The 19,567-nt window shown below is 41.5% G+C and overlaps 2 protein-coding genes across 7 annotated transcripts; one reads left to right on the top strand and one right to left on the bottom strand.

The window, feature by feature from the left end:
• Positions 1 to 5,122: 5,122 nt before the first annotated feature.
• Positions 5,123 to 10,029, top strand: LOC121535488 (cold-inducible RNA-binding protein B). Of its 6 annotated transcripts, none has more exons than XR_005994745.2 (8): positions 5,123 to 5,226; positions 6,045 to 6,154; positions 6,238 to 6,344; positions 6,591 to 6,753; positions 6,895 to 7,072; positions 7,193 to 7,258; positions 9,622 to 9,712; positions 9,818 to 10,029. XR_005994745.2 is itself a non-coding variant. In XM_041842612.2 (7 exons), exons 2-7 carry the CDS (start codon positions 6,055 to 6,057, stop codon positions 7,607 to 7,609), a joined length of 624 nt encoding a protein of 207 aa, XP_041698546.2. In that variant the 5' UTR covers positions 5,123 to 5,226; positions 6,045 to 6,054; the 3' UTR covers positions 7,610 to 8,597. The 6 variants fall into 6 exon arrangements, 3 of the variants coding, with proteins under 3 accessions (XP_041698546.2, XP_041698547.2, XP_041698548.2); XR_005994743.2 differs by having other exon boundaries at positions 7,197 to 7,258; XR_005994744.2 differs by lacking the exons at positions 9,622 to 9,712; positions 9,818 to 10,029 and adding an exon at positions 7,596 to 8,597.
• A 4,850-nt stretch (positions 10,030 to 14,879) lies between these two features.
• Positions 14,880 to 18,875, bottom strand: LOC121535487 (yjeF N-terminal domain-containing 3). Its single transcript, XM_041842611.2, has 6 exons — positions 18,713 to 18,875; positions 16,419 to 16,527; positions 16,222 to 16,329; positions 16,009 to 16,122; positions 15,661 to 15,811; positions 14,880 to 15,438 (listed from the first exon to the last, which is right to left on the bottom strand). The coding sequence occupies exons 1-6, from the start codon at positions 18,766 to 18,768 to the stop codon at positions 15,236 to 15,238; spliced, it is 741 nt and encodes a 246-aa protein (XP_041698545.1). The 5' UTR covers positions 18,769 to 18,875; the 3' UTR covers positions 14,880 to 15,235.
• Positions 18,876 to 19,567: the final 692 nt, after the last annotated feature.

Below are 19,567 nucleotides of genomic sequence, written 5' to 3' on the forward strand. Positions count from 1 at the left end.
GCTGTCCCCATAGGAGAACCCCTTTTGGTTCCAGGTAGAACCCTTTCCACAGAAGGTTCTACATGGAACTCAAAAGAGTTCTACCTGGAACCAAAGAGGGTTCTACCTGGAACCAAAAAGGGTTATCCTATGGGGACAGCCGCAGAACCTTTTGGAACCCTTTTTTCTGAGTGTAGCTGCGGGAAGGGTGCTGGAGGTGCCGCAGCACCCCAAATACATTTAAATACATTTGCCAAAGTTCTAGAATTACTGCTGTCTGTTCAGAAATAAATTAAATAATTCAGAATACTACACCAGAAGTAGGCCTATAATTTAGCCACAAAGGATCAATAGCTTTTTTGTTGTTGTAAGTAGCCTAGCTGCAGATTGTGTGTAGCCCAATTACAAGGCATGCCTACAGTCTGGAATGGACAGCAAATCTGTCAGTGAGCAGCCAACACAATCTCACACTCAATTAGTGCAAATATGTACCAAAAGTATTTCAGCAGATTTCGTATGTACCAAAAGTATTTCAGCAGATTTCGTGCATTTTTGTGTGGCTTAATACAAAAATACAAAAAATGTTGTCCAACTTAATTAATAGAAAAAGCCACACATTTTTGTGCGACTTCATTCACAGGAAAATACATTTTTGGGGGCAAACTTCAGAACAATCTTTTGAAAGTTATTGGAGCAATGCATTTTGGGCAGTGGTGTTCTACACTGGCTTTTTTTGTGTCCCACATTTATTTATATAAAAAAACGTGTTAACAACCCAATATTGTTAATCAACCAGGTTGTCACCAAAATACTTATAATATAATAGTAGCCTTACGTTTTATTTTTATTTTTATGAATGCCAATGCTGTTTTCTATGCTTGTTTACGCTGAATACATTGGGATACTGGTGCTATGTTGGATTTTATGAGGGTTGCCAGATTAGAGTAAAAAGCTGATTTGTCTGGGGTATTTTGTGTGGTATCAATTAAGGTATTTGATTGGGGAATGGGGATACATTTTCATGATGGGAAATTAATTCATCAATAAATGTGGGGAAACAGAAGATCTGCAAAAAAAACTCTGTTTGGTTTAAATTCCCCTGGTGCAACTGCATGGTATTTGCAACTATAACGAGTCTGGACTATGATCAATTAAGCCATATCAATGCAGTTAAACAGGTTAATGTAAAATAATGATTTATGTTGCCTTACACTTATGGCACTTCCATGGCCGTTTCATGACGATTATTACGGTTGTGTCCATCATGTTATATTCTTAGGCTATTGTAACAAGGTATACGCCAGCATTGTAGGCCTACTGCCTCTGCCCAGAGGCCCACTAGGCTTTCATGGAAACGGTCGTTAGAGCTCACTTTGCCACGTATGAGCCCTGGTTAGAGTCCCTATTGCAGCTTTCACTTTCTTCCGCTACATTGGTGGCAGCGTTGGGATCACATCCAGCTCACGTCTAGTTATGTGATCTAGTGGTGCCAAGCATTCTGTTTTTCAACACGTGTTGGGTGTAATTACATTGATATATCTAGTGAACAATGGTTAAGCAACAATGGGCGTGACGGATAGAAGTAGTCCCTACAGGTGGGATCAAGCCTTATATCAAAGTTGCCTGAAGCTGAATGGAAAGTGCTATGCCCTGACCAGTTATTCAGAAGAAAATCCTCTGTGACTTTCTAATTTACACACGTTAACTTACCAGTGTGGACCCAAAACAAACACATTTACAAACAACCTGTTTAAAGTGTTATTACAACCATGGTGTTCTTTTGTTACTGAAGCTTATATATCAAATAACCTGACAATGATCCACATCATATGGGTAGACAAATAATGTAAGTGTGTTATGCAGCAAAACACAACTATACTTTTTTAGGATGCAAACCAGTAATAGGAATCACTGTTGATCCATCCTGTTCTGATCTAATGAGATGGATGTAGGATTTTCTACGGCTTAGAATCGAGGCCTTTCCCAGTCATGAAGGATGAAGCTAGGCCCCTCTTGGTTCTCATTGGCGAAGAATGAACTCAAGTTAGGGGTTATATGTCAGACTCTCCTGTACCACTTTGCCCTAAATGTTATACCCCAGAGGTTGTAAATAAACCCTTTTAAGGTGATATAACTTGTATCATTATTATAGGGCTGTGAAATCCATAGCCGAATGGTTTAAGACTGAGCATTTCTCACTGGAAATTGCTGCTGACATTGAACATAGCTTAAGGTTAGGGTATTTCATTCATTTCAGACTCTCCTATGCCACTATTCCCAACATCTTATACCACATAGGTTGTAAGTAAACCCTTTTTAAGCTGATATAACTTGTATTATTATAGTGCTGTGAAACCCATAGCCAAATGGCTTCAGACTGAGCATTTCTCACCATTTATTTACGGAGAGCAATTTCCGTTTTATAACAGCTAGTGTACAGTTATTCACAGTAGTGTGTTGATTAATTATTGCTTTCTTCAGTGAAAATACAGAATATGTATAAAAATGCCAAATATACCAAAAGCTAAATCAAGCAGAGATTTACAACTATTTAACCATGTTAATCATTACTGAAACATGCAAACTACAAACATTTAACCAGTTAAAGATAATGAATACATGTCAACTAGATACAAATATTCATACAAAAGTCAAGAGTTGGCTATAACATGAGTACAAACAAAGTGAGTGTGTGTATATATGTGTGTAAGTGTTTGTGTGCATGTGTGTGTATTATGGTGTGTATTATAATTTCCCATCATAAAAATGTATCCCCATTCCCAATCAAATACCTTCATCGATACCAAAAAATAAATACAAAAAGTATTTTTTCTCCAATCTGGCAACCCTCATAAAATTCGATATAGCCTTGTGTAAAATGCATTATGAAAGAAATGGTGTACATGAAAAAGTGGAGCCTTGAATTAAATGCATTATGAAGAGAATTGTGTTGGCCTAATGTTGCCTACACACAAAAATACCCTTTCTGACTACAAGCATCCCAAAGTATTAAGCGAAAACAAGCAAAAAAAAAAACAGTATTGGCATTAATAAAAAATAAAACAACGTAAGGCTCCTACTATATTAGAATTAAACAAAACAACGTAAGGCTCCTACTATATTATAATTATTTTGGTGACAACCTGGTTGATTACGTTTGTTTTTTTATTTAAATAAATGTGGGACACAAAAAAAGGCAGTGTAGAACACCATTGCCCATCATGCATTGCTCTAATAACTCAAAAGATTGGCCTATTGAGCGAACAACATTGTTTTAGAAAGTAAAACAAGAGAGAGATAGGCTTTTGGCAGAGCGTATCCGCCATCACCCGTGAGTGAGATGCACATTATTGGGTGAGTCAGTGAAACTGGAACGCTTTTTTAGGACTATTTCCTCTTCATTTTGTACAATATGTGTGTCTCCACACACCTAGGCCTAGGGTATTGATGGATCTTTTTTTATCATTTAATAGACGCTCTTATCCAGAGCGACTTACAGTTAGTGAGTGCATACATTATTTTTCATACCCCCCGTGGGAATCGAACCCACAACCCTGGCGTTGCAAACGCCATGCTCTACCAACTGAGCTACATTCAAGACAAGGTCGTTTTTATTGATCTCAGATTCTCAATTTGTGAGGTATTCAAAAAGATTCTGCTAAAGTCTCCAGTCATCTAATATTATGTAGAATTGCATGAAATGCGTTTATAAAAGGCAACATTTTTCCCGGACCATAGGCTTTAAAAAAAATCTACTCTACTGGTCTATGCCAGCACGCAAAAGCGATGATATGCATGCAATGCTTTATTATAAAGGTGATTTTTTTCTCTCTCATAAGATCCGGTACATCAGAGCCCCCAGGGCTCGGCTCGTTTTTTGTTCCCGCATCTCCCAATTTACAAATTAAGCACTGCCCACTCCTAATAATTCACCTCAAAATCAAGTTTTGTGACAAAATAGGTCTAAAGTCCATATTCCATTCTATCTGCTGCAGACCCAGGTGTAGTCTGAGTTAGAAAAAATCTACAGGCATAAATCCTCAATAAACTTGAGAGAATAGCCCCATACATCTCTCATGTTCACCTTTGTGGAAAACTGTAGTGAACAAAAATATAAAAGCAACATGTAAAGTGTTGGTCCCATGTTTCATGAGCTGAAATAAAAGATCCCAGACATGTTCCATACACACAAAAAGCTTATTTCTCTCAAATGTTGTGTACAAATTTGATTACATCCCTGTTAGTGAGCATTTATCTGTTGCCAAGATAATCCATCCACCTGACATTGAGCATGTTTGGAATGCTCTGGACGTGTAGGACAGTGTGTTCCAGTTCCCGCCAATATCCATTAACTTCGCACAGCCATTGAAGAGGTGTGGAACAACATTCCACAGGCCACAATCAACAGCCTGATTAACTCTATGCGAAGGAGATGTGTCGTGCTACATGAGGCAAATGGTGGTTTTCTAATCCAAGCCCCTACCATTTTTTAAAAAGGTATCTGTATTCCCAGTCATGTGAAATCTATAGATTAGGGCGTAATGAATTTATTTTAATTGACTGATTTCCTTATATGAACTGTAACTCAGTAAAATCTTTAAAATTGTTGCATGTTGCGTTTATATTTGTATTCAGTGTAGATGCAGGCCAATGCCAAAGGTCAAACATTTCCATATACCGATTCATGCCTGCATCAAAATGTGACAAGGTCTGATAATTTTTTTCTGTCAATAATACTTTAGGAAGAAAAGCTCAGTAGCTTGACTAAGGCCTACAGTTGCAGAGACAAGCAAAACAAGCCTATGCATTGGGTGACATACAGTACATGCAGAAAAGGTGGACTGTGGGATACATGGACACACTGGACCATTACCATGTGTACCTTTTCCACGTTTTAATAACACATTTAAAAAGTTGCCTAAATAAAACTAGTTGGCAAAGTAGCCTGAATAATTGATCAAATATAGCCCAATTTGGACTGACTTTAAAAGTGACAAAGATATTGATCGTATAAGTTTACAAACTCAAATAGCAACTCATATATAATTTAATCAATTCGTTAGAAATTGTCAATAAAAGGTTACCGCGAAAAATATGCGCCCATATTCAAATACCACAAGATCACGCCCACCGCAAAGTCATTTAAATACTTCGCCAGCAGTCGTCACAGACAGAGTGCGCGCTTCCATTTCTTTTGTGACGACGTGCCTCTCTGAACACCAGCTCTTCTCATTCTGTCCGTAAAAGGTACGTTTTTATATATTTTTTTGGGAGGTTGTATTCAGCTGATTGCCTGTTTTATCGTTATTATGATCGGCTTTAGGTATTCTAAATAATATTTAATGTGTAAATTACAGGTAAATTGAGTTATTGTTGAATAAACGTGGTTCGAAATCCGCTTAAGCTAGCTACAGTACTCAACTAGCTAACGTTATTTTTCACACATTCATTTTGCTAGTTCACTTAAACTGATTTATGATTTTTTTTCTACGAGAACTAGCTTGTTAACATTAAATACATGGCGGATATTTTAACCTTTTCTTCTTCTTACAATAATAAAATATAATTTCAGTTCTTGTTTCACCTAACTAGCGATCAACTTCATTGTTAAAATGGCTGCATCTCCGCCTTTAGCCCGTTAGCTTAGCACCAGTCACCAGGTGGCGAAGCAGGCCAACAACGTGGTGTAAAATGGCGCTTCATTCTTCTTTTTATTATTCTAAACACTAATTTAGCCAGACGGCTAACCCGCTTTTACGTTTCACCCTTAATATGTTGGCCGCCATAGCACGTTTTTAATAACATTCGAAATGGTTTTATTTACCTGAATACCGATAATAATATACAGGTTGGCCTAACGCTAACTGGCTAACGTAGCTAATTCTGTTGTGCGCAATGTGCGTCAGACAATTGTTAACTACCGTAGATGTGACTTAGTTAAGATTTTACAACTCATGTAGGTATCAGGAACACGTTAGGTAACGTTGATATTAATGGAAACGGCTAGGTACCTAAGCTGTTTTTACGATTGGGATTTTATTTGACCCGGGCTTTTTCTGTTGCAGACAAAGAAACATGTCCGACGAAGGAAAACTTTTCGTCGGTGGCCTGAGCTTCGACACAACAGAGGAATCTCTGGCTGAAGCTTTTGCCAAGTATGGAAACATCGCAAAAGGTGCGGTCTACGTATTTTATTTGATAAGCGATGGCTAGCTACTAAATATTATCAACTGTTTAACTGTATTTGTCTTCGCTCAGTTGATGTCATCAGGGACAAAGAAACGGGAAGGTCTCGTGGATTCGGTTTCGTAAAGTACGATAATGCCGAGGATGCGAAGGACGCTTTGGATGGAATGAACGGCAAGGTAGCTAAGTCGATCACAATTTACCCAAGCCAGAACTGAAGTGCATTTATTTACCTCTTGGTTTTTGCATGTATGATTATTAGAGCACATGTGTTTGAACGTGGTTCTGGAGAACATTATCTAGCCATACCATTACTAATGTCTTACAACATGATGGCCCAACCTCAAATGTCAATGCATTTAACCCATTATTTATATATAAATAAAAACGTCTATAAACTGCTGCTAACTCCCTGTCTCTTGCAGTCTGTTGACGGCAGAACAATTCGTGTGGATGAGGCAGGCAAGGGCGGTGGTCGTTCTGGAGGCGGAGGGGGTGGATTCAGAGGTTCCAGAGGAGGCGGTGGATATGGCGGTGGAGGTGGATATGGAGGGGGGAGAGGAAGAGGTGGGCGAGTTTACTCGCGAGGTATGGGCAGACAATCTGCAAAATGGTGTGCTCCCCATCCTCCATTAGCGTTTTGTCCTGCCCTCCCTCTTAGCCGTAGTCACCTTTCTGTGTGTTTGCTTTCCATTTGAGTTTGTTTGGACTGTTCTGGTTTGTTCCCAGGTGGTGGAGGATATGGTGGTGGCGGCGACAGGGGATATGGTGAGAGGAGCTATGGTGGCGGCGGAGACAGGAGCTATGGTGGCGGCGGAGACAGGAGCTATGGAAGCGGCGGTGGTGGATACAGGAGCGGCGGTGGCGGGGGATACTCTTCCGGTGGCGGAGGATACAGGGACAATAGGTGAGGCGACACGTCCGACTGCCAATTAAGAGTTTCTCAAATTGGTATTTGTAGAAATTCTTCTCTTGCATCCTTAAAGGACAGGGACCTTACCTATATTTTTTATTTTCTCCTCCAATGTTAGGGGCCAGGGAGGCTACGGGGATCGCTCTGGGGGATCCTACAGAGACAGCTACGACAGCTATGGTATGTATTAGTCGTGTATTGATGTTCTTGCATCATAGGCCTAGAACACTTCCTCAAGGTTCTGGAATCAAATCTGTTTCCCCTGACTAGTATAGAATGCCATCTAGTTCAATTCGCCTTCCCTCAAGTGTACTCCTAACTTATGCAATCTGCTGGGATCATATATTTGCTCCATCTTACATCAGCACAGTTTATACAGAAAGATCTCCCCCACTAGTTGGTTCAGCTATTTGGGACTGTTTAGTGGGTAACTATGTGGGATGTTGTCAAACTCAAATGTTCGTAAACTTGTTTCCTAAACTCAGTGTCTATCTGTGTGCCCACTTCTTGTCCTCAGCTGCTCACGAGTAAAAATCTGCCCCCCCGATTCAAGATCATCCCTTGGCTGGCTGTATTTAAAAAGATGCGCTCCTCTCAAGAAATTTGTCCACGTGTTGACCTGATGATTTTTGTAGTCCTATTCTGTGTTTAAGTAGCTCGAGCGTCTTTAAATTTAGCCATGAGTTTCGGCCATTCATTTACAAACCATGTAAAAAAAGAAAATAGTTCCAGTTTGAGATGTTCTCCTCTAAAGGATGCATCTCAATTTGCTCTTATGGCATTTCAATTGATAAAGCATAGTGTCTGACTTGTTGGTGCTGCAAATTTAGTGAAAACCAAAACATTGCTTCACATGGCTGTTTTTGAATATCTACAGCCTCAGTTACATTCTACGCCCTGTTCCTATCCAGCACTCTGACATCTCCATTAGCATCTTAAATATGAATATTGGGGATATCAATGGGGCAAGTTAAGCTTCATGTTTTTGTTTTAAAACGACCATGTCCGACCTACCTCCTGCCAAGTTTTAAAACTGAGTTTAAAAAAAGTTTGATTCCACTTAGATGCTTTTGACAAAACTGGCCGGGAAGTGCTTTTTGGATTTTTATGAATGCATTCCTTGTGTGTTGCTAGGCAGCAATGCCTTCACCCATACCAATGAGGTTCTTGATGTAGCCGAAGTTCCTGTGTTAAGTTTCCAAAAATAGTGATTTCCTTTAAGACTGGTGACACTGCACGCCTGAAGTGGCTGGCTGTTCATGAAGTTGCAAATTGCAGCGTGCTAGTCTGCCCACGGTATTTTGTTTTGCTCTGCTCAAAGCCTGCATTTTAAATGTGCTTGTTATAATGGACTGAATTTAGAAAAAAAGATTTGCCTCATACTGTTACTACTCTTCTTGCCCAATAATCCACCTGGGAACGATTTTGTACTTTCTGTTCTTTGTATCATCAACATTGACGATTATTTTTTTGTCAATTTTGGCTTCATGGAGCCCATTAAAACGATTTGTTGAAAATACGTGTGCCTTGAACGTACTTATGGGGGAAATTAGCAGTTTATTTTCAATGATTTGCCAGTTGCAGTATTTAACAGCAAGTTCTCGTAGTCTAAACTTCACTCCCAACATATACTTCCCAAAACTGGAATTAACTTTATACTGCAATTCACAGGAAGTGCCATGGTTCCAGTATTTTAAAAGGAACTTCTGATGGCATATGTTCCCTCTGAGGCTAAAGTGTGGGGTTTGCCTTTGAGGGGCTAATGGTTAGTTGGGTACCGGTAGTCTAAAGTTACAAATATAGTTGTAATACTTGATGCCACAGTGCACATCAGTAGTGGTTAGTTTAATCACCAACTAGAGCAATATTGTATGATCTTGCCATGTCTAGTGTGGCCTACTCATGGGGTTGGGGGGGGGGGGGTCCTGTTAATGCTTCATTGCTCAGCTACAGAAAATGTCTACAAGTCCTTGGCGAATGAAGTGTTGCTCCTACCAACCAGTGCTCGTCAGAAGTGAAAGCTGCTCTCTTGCCTAGTTCATTTGTGGACAATCAATAGGCCAGTTCACGTGAGGTAAACTCCTTTTGCTCACATCCTTTCAAAGTTATTTTATATCCAGAAATATTTGAGTGTTTTAGCCATTGTCCCCTGCTGCAGAGACTGCCAGTCAAACGTCACCCTGGCCGTTTTGCGACTCAAGACTCTTAAGTCCACAACAACTGTCCCCTCTAGAAATGTGCCTTAGCGAAATGACCTGGCCTCAGTACGATTACTCTTGCGTCATGTCTGCCATGTATTTCAGTCCTTCAGAAATTCTCAGTTGTGTTCACCTCAATTAAAGCTGACTCAATTGTCCCCTCTTGGATGTACAACCCACTGATATATGTATTTTGTTTCTTACTCTTAATGTGTTTTATAGTGTGGTTCTAAGCATTGTGTACAAAGTCTGGGTAGTTTAACAAGTTAAACTGCATGCCAATGTATTGCTGTTGTCTTTGTAAGACTCTGATCTGTTCTAATGTCATGAATGTCTTCTCTTTAGGGTGACTTAACCCTTTGGAGACTAACCTGAACTCTCCAGTGTCAGCTGGTGACAAACTGGAATTGCAGTGTCTGCTGCAGCAATCTTCCAGGTATGTCTTTTCTATTTTTGTGACGTATTTAAGTGTATCCATCAAGCTGCCACTGTTCTAATTTACTGCTAAATGTTTTATGCAATATTGATTATATTCTTTCAGTCCGGTCCAGTGTATGGAGGTGGGGTGAGGTGCGCTGCAGTGGAGTACACGCATCAACCCAGAACTCTGCATCTGCAGACTGCTGTCTTTAATGCTGGGTCCCAGGAGTTTTGGGGAATATTTTCCCATGACCATCAACAAATATTTGTATTGAGATCCTACAAGCTACATGTCATTTGGGAAACTGCTTTAGGTGAAGTGATAGGACACTATACTAACATGTTACAGAATAGACAATGGCTCATATTTCCTCATCTTGAAGGATGTATTCAATAGTTTCACCAGTTCCAGTAACTAGTAGTGTTAATGTGATCAGTTTTTTATGTACATTTTTAGTCATTAAGCAGACACTTATCCAGTGTGACTTACAGGAGCAATTAGGGTGAAGTGCCTAGCTCAAGGGCACATTGGCAGATTTTTCACCTAGTTGGCTCAGGGATTTGTGCCAATAACCTTTTGGTTACTGGCCCAATGCTCTTAACTGCTAGGTTACCAATATGATGTGTTGTGATCTCAAGTATCTTAAATAAAGCTGAAATCATAAACCGTACCCAATCCCATGTTTAAGGATATAGATCTGGTCAAATCTGCAGGGTTCATGCAGTCATGGAATGTTTTGGTGTTTTCCAGGCCTGGTAAGGTTTTGGAAAATGATCATATCTGAAAAGTAATGGACATTCCTGTTAATTTAATTTAGGTGCGGTTTTAAAATGTAATCAATCAAATCAATCCACAGACCAGCCAGGATCAATAGTGTAGCAACAACCACAGCACAATGCTGCCACCACCATGCTTCACGTAGGGATGGTGCCAGGGTTCCTCCAGACATGACGCTTAGCTTTCAGGCCAAAGAGGTCAATCTTGGTTTCATCAGACCAGAGGATCTTGTTTCTTAGTTCGTTAAATGCCTTTTGGAAAAGCGGGCTGTCAGTGCATTTTACTGAGGAGTGACTCTACCATAAAGGCCTGATTAGTGGAGTGCTGCAGAGATGGTTGTCCTTCTGGAAGTTTCTCCCATCTCCACAGAGGAACTCTAGAGCTCTGTCGGAGTGATCATCGGGTTCTTGGTCACCTCCCTGACGAGGGCCCTTCTCCCCGGATTGCTCAGTTTGGCCTGGTGGCCAGCTCTAGGAAGAGTCTTGGTGGTTCCAAACTTCTTCCATTTAAGAATGATGGAGGCCACTATGTTCTTGGGGACCTTCAATGCTGCAGAAATGTTTTGGCACCCTTCCCCAGATCTGTGCCTCTACACAATCCTGTCTCTGAGGTCTATGGACAATTCCTTCAACCTCATGGCTTGGTTTTTGCTGTGACATGCACTGTCAACTGTAGGACCTTTTATATAGACAGGTGTGTGTGTGCCTTTCCAAATCATGTCCAATCAATTGAATTCGCCACAGGTGGACTCCCAAGTTGTAGAAACATCTCAAGGATCAGTGGAAACAGTATGCACTTGAGCTCAATTTTGAGTCTCATAGCAAAGGGTCTGAATACTTACCTAAATAAGGTATTATAGTTTTTTTAAATGAATAATACATTTGCAAAAATTTCTAAGAACCTGTTTTCGCTTTGTCGTTATGGGGTATTGTGTGTAGATTGATGAGGGGGAAAGTTATTAAATCAATTTTAGAATAAGGCTGGAAGGTAAAATGTGGAAACAGTTAAGGGTTCTGAATACCTACCGAAAGCACTGTATCTCTCTAGGACAAGGTGACTGTTATCAATATATTCGCCTGTCGTAGCCGGAGACCCATGGGGCGGCGCACAATTGGCCTAGCGTCGTCCAGGGTAGGGGAGGGAATGGCCGGCAGGGATGTAGCTCAGTTGGTAGAGCATGGCGTTTGCAACGCCAGGGTTGTGGGTTCGATTCCCACGGGGGGGGGGCAGTATAAAAAGTAATGTATGCACTCACTAACTAAGTCGCTCTGGATAAGAGCGTCTGCTAAATAATGTAAATGTATACTTTGATGCTAATTAGCATTTTCGAATATGAGAGTAAATAGAGCCGAATATATTGATGAAAGTCACCTTGTGATTTACATGGTTATCAACGGGGTTGTGGACTCGAGTCACAAATTTTATGATTTGGTTGAAAATAAAATGACTTGACTTGGAGCCTCTACTCGGGAATCGACTTTGACTTGAGACTGATGACTTGAAATGAAGTGGCCAGGTTTTGTAACGTTTTGACACTCATTTTGTGGCACAGTCTACGTGGATTACGCTACACTCAGCCAGAGACCGTAGCAACAGCATCGACCTTGCGAAAAAAAAAACTGCAACAGATTGGCTAGTGAAACGCATACGCGGCACTCTGATTGGACCAGCAAACTGTGAATCAACACAAATAATTTATTTATGAAGCTTGCATTTGGAATTTGTTGTTAAAATGAATTATTACTGTGGCGGTGACGCACCATAGGTGCGGCTCTTCACATGCGTTCTCCAAACGTTTTTTCCCTCTTGTTGAAATGCTGGCTGTTGCTTTCTCACGTTTAAATGCATAGGCCGTATGTGGTTGATCTATATTCAATCTAATACGACAATAATTGTTAGCGTTTCATCATTACATCTCGGTACCGTTTATTGCAACACGTAGACATTTCTGTTCCATGTTTGATAGGCCTACAGACACATTCGTTACCCTGCTCTGAGTGGACGCGATGTTTATAGTGCACGTGAAAGTTCGTATCACTCAAGGTAGAAGTTCTGTTTATTTAATTCAATGTATGGTTTCATTTGTTCATATTTCACGGGTTATGTCAGAGTTCCGAGTGTCTGTGTCCCATGTCTCTGTCATTCTGGTTGTGCGTAATAGGAGCGTGCGCGCCACAGTGTGCATAGAAATAGGCTACTTGGCCTGCCCTCCACGCTTTGGAGTCAAAGTTGAATAAGAGAAAATGATTGTTCCATGTATGCATGGTGTTGAAATATCATTAATCATCATTCAGTCTGATTAAGACTAATGTAACAATGGATGTGGAAATTGCCTTTTACATTGTAGAACCAGTGTATTGGTTATATTTGCCAACTGGGTAATTGTATGTTTGTTTCTGGGGACCAAGTTCTGATATTATGCAGGCCTACCTGTTCGAGCTCCTGTTCAGACAGATTCGATTTGGTTTCTCAAGGGGAGGCTGTGCAGTCTTGCCCTCTACCTGTGTCCGTTCAGGTAGGACAGGTTAAGCCTGATGGAGGCTATTTATTTTGGGCTATTGCCCGTGTATATTTGGTAAATCTACTTGTATATTTTGTATGATATGGCGCTTCACCATTGGATCACCAAGACCTGTAAATAAATCTACACTGAGCACGTCAACCTGTCTTGCCTTCTGCTGATTTCATTCCCTTACGACTGCTACAAGGTCCTTATGAAAAGGGCTGTCAGGTGGCCTCAATTAATAGACAAAGATTTGTAGTTGAACAAGTTTTTTTTAGACTAGACAACTTGTGACTGGACTTGACTTGCTTTTAGAATGCATGACTTCGACTTGACTCGAGTCTTGACCTGTTGTACTTGGGACTCGATTTGAGACTCTGACCTTGAGACTTGCTTGTGACTCGAATAATAGTGACTTGGTCCCACCTCTGGTTATCAAAACGTCACGCCAGGGTAAGCCTACACGAAACACAAACACCGCCCTTATTTTAAGTGTTTCTAAAATTCCCTATGGGAAAAAATGAATGTAACCATTTCCTTGTTTGACCGAAAGGCCTTATGGGTATTATGAGACCTCCAATGTGGGTCCCTATTGAAAAATCTACTGTTGCCCAATCACGGACAAAGCAGCGTCTTCGGCCCCGAACTTCGGCTTGCCTACATAAAAAATGTAGTGTGCCCGAACAACCTCACTGTTGTCCAAAACGAACAAAAACGTAACAAAAGGTCATAATATATGCACGAACACCTCCAAACTGTTTCGGTTGGGAAGCATGCGGACGTCGTTAGTCGCCAGCCGAACTGAAGCATGCTGACGACAGCGCCATCACTTGCATATGTGTGTGTGAGCTGTTGCTCAAGGAGATAGATACAATCGGACATTACAGTAGCAGGTAGGCCTAGCCTATGAAATATGATAGAGAACAGACTAACTAGGTAGCCAATTCAAAACGTAGCCTCTAGTTAACTGTTTAGCTATTATTAGAATGTATTCATGTTTTCGACGTGTCCCAAACTTTCCACAGACACGCGATACAAAGGCCATACAAAGCTCATTTACTTTTGAACGATTCATTTAAACACTTATTTTCGACGAAATGAACGATTCACTTCGCCATTGTATTATTTGGGATTCGGTTCAATCGCGTTGAATTGAAATGTGAATCAAAATAATAATTTGTGAATTGCGATCAGTAATTTTAGGGGAAAAAATTGGATGTTTCTTTTGGATTATGTGGCTTGATTTGTTTTGTAGATACGTCCAGTTGATTTGGGAAGCCAATGTATTGGATATTACAACTCAATAGATGCTAGTCAGCATGCAAAGTAAACACTTCAAATGTAGCTAAGATAAATATGACTCAATTAGAAAAGGTACATTTCCTTTAGAAAATTTGTGGGCTTGCTTCAACTGAATAAAAATAGTTGTAACATTTACATTTTAGTAACCTACCATACCCATTTGATCATTGATAGATTGAATGAGCAAATTATTTCAAAAGGCATAAAACGTATTTGGTTGTAATGTTGCAAGGTTTTACATCAAGGGTGGTCAACCATCTTCCAGGAGAGCTACTGGGTGTGCAGGCTTTTATTCCAGTCCCCCTCTAACAAACAACATTTTAGAAATTAGTTGCTAAATTGGACCTTGATAAACTGTCTCTGTTTGAGCAGAGCTGGATCAAAAGCCTGCACACCCAGTAGCTCTCCAGACTGAGGGTTGACCACGTTTGATACAGTTACCTAACAGGTGTTCTACTTTGTGGGGCGTTAAGTGCCTTGCACAACTACAAGAGATGGTGCTTAGTATCAGTGTCGATACCACACTACACATACTTTTGTTTGTTTTATTTATGTTCAACAACTATTTTCTTCACTAAACCAAAAACATGAACATTGACAAATGATTTACAGCTCATGTTTATTTTGGCAAACAAACATGAAAATGGACAAATTATTAACAGCTCATTTTGGCAAACTTAACACCATGTTACATATCTTATACAGCTGTGCAAACTTCCTCAAGGTTTAGAACCTTGCGGGTCAATCTGACTGGTTTTCTGAGATTATTAATATACAGAAAGCTTTACTTCCTTGTTACACTAAGAAAGAGATATCTGCTACATATCCTCATTACAAATAAGGCATCCTTCTTCTCTCAGTAGATAACCTCAAGGATGAAGGAAGGATAGGCCTACACTTCTAAATATTTGAACAGGGCTTAGTTCAAACCCTTGAAAAACAGCGCATCTGTTTGTTTACCCCAGCTCAACCAGACAGTCTGTGCCATGGTAGTCTGGCGCATTGAGCTTATACTTCCTCTGGATGTCATAGGGCAGGGTGCGTCCCACCAGGTAATGTGTCCCACTGAAACCGACGGCACACTTCTTTGGTGCCATGAGGGAGATGAGCGCTGTCGGGTTTATACAGTCGACGTTGGCCCCTTCCTCCTCGTCCCACCCTGAAATCACACAGATGAGGTCATCAATTAATTTATCCAACATTATCATATGATTTTTGAGTTTATCTGATACTGGCAGTAAAATAACACATCACGGCATCATCAGACAAGTCCATGGTATCAGTCCAACCCTATAACACTACACTTGGATAGGTTTTTAGCCCCTGGTAACCCTGCAGGTAGATGCTGTCAGCCAGGTGTGTGTAGGTTTGGTGTGGTCACCTGAGGGGATGTCCACGCTGGCGATGGGGATACGGATGTGTCTGAGGGTGAGCAGGATGCTGCTGTAGGGCTCACTGATATCAGACGGCTCCGTCTCCGGCCCCATGATGGCATCCACCACCAGGTTATACGCATTGTTTATCAGCTGCACCTGTAGGAAAAGACAAACACATGTCAGTCAGACCACTAACCAGTAGAATGGCATTCACCATTCACAACAAAACCGTTGTGTGAACATTCCACATTTTAGAGTGTCTCGTTTCTTTTTCCAATATCATGGCGGCCAGACGGCCACAATATACAAATGAACCTTGGTTAGCGTTGGTTGATTCATAGTAGTTCCCTTACCTCTGCGGGGAGATATGAGAGGAAAGGGATGTCCGTTTTCTCACACTGTACTGTAAAGTCCTGGTGCAGGGCCAGAGTAGAGCGCTTGGGGTAGTACACCGTGGGCATATAGTCCTGACAGAGATAGGTGGAAGGGAAGAGAGACTGGGTGTCAAGGAAGTGCCATTTAGTTAGTTCCAAAAATCAAATGCAGTGCGCTGGCAGGTTACTCACAAACATACGTAAGTGGCGGGCGCAGGCCAGACCAATACAGCCGTTCTGACTGGGACCACAGATCACCAACACTGTAGGATGCCTCTTGAGGGAACTCAGGGGGAAGCCCTTCACACAGGGAAAGAGAAGTTGTATATCATGTCATTCGATTGCCTAACTCAAAACTACCCTTAAGGTAAGAAAAAGAGAGCACAGACCTTGGTGATAGCGATGGCACAGGCATGGCCCCAGATCTCCATCAGCTGCTGCGGTCCAAAGCCATACTCTCCCAGCAACTCTGCCTCCAAGGCTGCAGCCTCCTCATTACTGAGGGAGAAAGAGAGAGAGATCAGGAGAAACAGATGGAGAGATAGAGAGAGAACACTTAAGTGTCCTTTAAGAGGTAAAACTCTGAGTGGGGGTGGTATAATATCACTGCTGTCTAATCAATGGCCACCCCGTGTGAGATCAGGAAGTAAGGAGCTGAACTTTCAGGGAATCCTGCTCTAATACACAGCATATATATCCATAATGAATGAGTGATTCTGGGGGGTATCTAGCACTGCCTCTTTGCCTCAGATTGGAAGCCTGTGGTGGGTAGGGGAAACAAGGGGGAGTGGGGGGCTGGACTGCTGCAACTGGTTTCTTCCTCTTTTCTGTTCCTTGTCTCTGATGTTGCACTAAACTTGCTCTTTTAGGTATTCTGTGAGAAAAAATATACTTTGTAAATACTACACTGAAGAAAAATATAAACGTAACATGCAACAATTAAAAAGATTTTACTGAGTTCATATAAGGAAATCAGTCAATTGAAATAAATTAATTAGGCCCTAATCTATGGATTTCACCTGACTGGAAATACAGAAATGCATCTGTTGGTCACAGATAGCTTAAAAAAAAAAAGTAGGGGCGTTGATCAGAAAACCAGTCAGTATCTCATGCAGTGCGACACATTTCTTTCGCATAGAGTTGATCAGGCTGTTGAATGTTGTCCCACTCCTCTACAATGGCTGGGCGAAGTTGCTGGATATTGGCGGGAACTGGAACATGCTGTCGTACACTTCTATCCAGAGCATCCCAAACATGCTCAATGGGTGACATGAAGGGTGAGTATGCAGGCCATGGAAGAACTGGGACATTTTCAGCTTCCAGGAATTGTGTACAGATCCTTGCGACATGGGGCTGTGCATTATGAAACATGCTGAAACATGAGGTGATGGCGGCGGATGAATGGCACGACAATGGGCCTCAGGATCATGGTATCTCTGTGCATTCAAATTGCCATTGATAAAATGCAATTGTGTTCGATGTCTGTAGTTTATGCCTGCCCATACCATAACCCCACCACCATGGGGCACTCTGTTCATAACGTTAACATCAGCAAACCGCTTGCCCACACGATGCCATACACGCTGTCTGCCATCTGCCCGGTACAGTTGAAACCGGGATTCATCCGTGAAGTCGGTTACGACGCCGAACTGCAGTCAGGTCAAGACCCTGGTGAGGATGACGAGCACGCAGATGAGCTTCCCTGCGACGGTTTCTGACAGTTTGTGCAGAAATTCTTCGGTTGTGCAAACCCACAGTTTCATCAGCGGTCCAGGTGGCTGGTCTCAGACGATCCCGCAGGTGAAGAAGCCAGATGTGGAGTGGGCTGGCGTGGTTAGACGTGGTCTGCGGTTGTGAGGCCGGTTGGACGTACTGCCAAAATCTCTAAAATGACGTTTGAGGAGGCTTATGGTAGAGAAATGAACATTACATTCTCTGGCAACAGCTCTGGTGGACCTTCCTGCAGTTAGCATGCCAATTGCACTCTCCGTCAAAACTTGAGACATCTGCACATTTTAGAGTGGCCTTTTATTGTCCCAGCACAAGCTGCACCTGTGTAATGATCATGCTGTTTAATCAGCGTCTTGATATGCCACACCTGTCAGGTGGATGGATTATCTTGGCAAAGGAGAAATGCTCACTAACAGGGATGTAAACACATTTGTGCACCAAATTTGAGAGAGAAGCTTTTAGTATTTATGGAACATTTCTGGAATCTTGTATTTCAGCTCATGAAACATAGGACCAACACTTTACATGTTGCGTTTATATTTTTGTTCAGTATACTACATTTTTATTAGATTGGTCTGATTTAAAAGAGCACATCTAAAAGCAGGTAAAGACCTCCCAATCCCTTTCCTAATCCCTATGGGGCCACAATAATCCTCCAAAATGTCACATAGTGGGATTATTCATAACATACCACCACAATCAACCTAACACATTTCTCAGTCACTATTTCTGGAATGTAGAATATTAACATAATATAAGAAACATATTTTCTCACATTCCTGTTGCAAGTATGAGAGATTAAGAGCAAATCATACAAATAGGTAAACACGTTAAGACTTTTTGTGGGACAAAGTAGATGGGTTTCCTAAAACACTACTCATGAAAAAACAATCACCCATTGACAACAATGCCTTAAAAATGAGTGAGTGAGTGTGACAGTGTTCATTCTCACCTGAGGTAGCGGAGAGGCTCTCTGGGTGTTTCTAGGTTAGAACAGCTGTAGTCCATCTTCAGAATGTGTGATGGGGGGAGCAAATTGTAACTCTGGAGCAAATTGGTATTTTGTCTAGCTCCCTTCTCTTAGTCTCTCAAACTCACAGTGATGCACACATCCTGTCTGAGTGTTAATGCCCTTCCAGGACTTACCGTGGGTGAATCTGATTGGTTCAAAGTCAACAGCTCAGTCCAACTAAAGCAAGGGGTAACACACACACACAAACAAACAGCTGGAAAGCAAAGCAGCTGGGAGGGGTGTGTGGGTGTGTGTCAGATGCAGGGACTTAGTTACCAATCTTCGAGCCCCCACTGATGAACTGAACAGATAATCACAGCATTGATGCCTCTCACTCCTTTATCTGCACATACATAATGAAGCAGTGTTTCCAACAGAAGACAGAGGTACGTCATCTGGAGACAGCGAGACGTTGAAAATAACTGAAGGAAAGGGCAAGTCACGGTTTTCATTCTTTCAGTGTGAATGTTGAACATAGTCTGGGTGCAGTGACCAGTGCTGGCCGCTTTCTTTGTTGAATGGGACAAAATTTAGGGGAAACATGAGCAGATCTAGGATAATCTTATCCTGCCCCAATCTTAACCATAAGGAAATAACATGCACAAATGACCTTAGATCAGAGATTCTCCTCCACATGACAGAGTCGGTTCTACACAACACAGTTCTATCTTGCGGCTGGGCATTCTATTATATTGTGCCCTCCTGAATAAGCTTGGAGATGGTCCATGCCTCTACTGGCCGCTGCCCAGTCAGGCCTCCTGTTGTTACAGGTGCCAGCACAATGAGGAGCAGCTG

Source organism: Coregonus clupeaformis, chromosome 21 (genome assembly GCF_020615455.1).
Source record: "Coregonus clupeaformis isolate EN_2021a chromosome 21, ASM2061545v1, whole genome shotgun sequence".
Lineage (NCBI taxonomy): Eukaryota > Metazoa > Chordata > Actinopteri > Salmoniformes > Salmonidae > Coregonus > Coregonus clupeaformis.

What these genes read in the sequence shown, in the direction of transcription:
- LOC121535488 (XM_041842612.2), top strand. Translation starts at nt 6,055, where the DNA reads ATGTCCGACGAAGGAAAACTTTTCGTCGGTGGCCTGAGCTTCGACACA. An exon ending in GTATGGAAACATCGCAAAAG is followed by an intron (nt 6,155 to 6,237) that starts GTGCGGTCTACG and finishes GTCTTCGCTCAG; the next exon opens with TTGATGTCATCAGGGACAAA. An exon ending in TGGGCGAGTTTACTCGCGAG is followed by an intron (nt 6,754 to 6,894) that starts GTATGGGCAGAC and finishes GTTTGTTCCCAG; the next exon opens with GTGGTGGAGGATATGGTGGT.
- LOC121535487 (XM_041842611.2), bottom strand. Translation starts at nt 18,768, where the DNA reads ATGGACTACAGCTGTTCTAACCTAGAAACACCCAGAGAGCCTCTCCGC. An exon ending in CCCGCCACTTACGTATGTTT is followed by an intron (nt 16,123 to 16,221) that starts GTGAGTAACCTG and finishes TATCTCTGTCAG; the next exon opens with GACTATATGCCCACGGTGTA. An exon ending in CAGCGTGGACATCCCCTCAG is followed by an intron (nt 15,439 to 15,660) that starts GTGACCACACCA and finishes GTGTGATTTCAG; the next exon opens with GGTGGGACGAGGAGGAAGGG.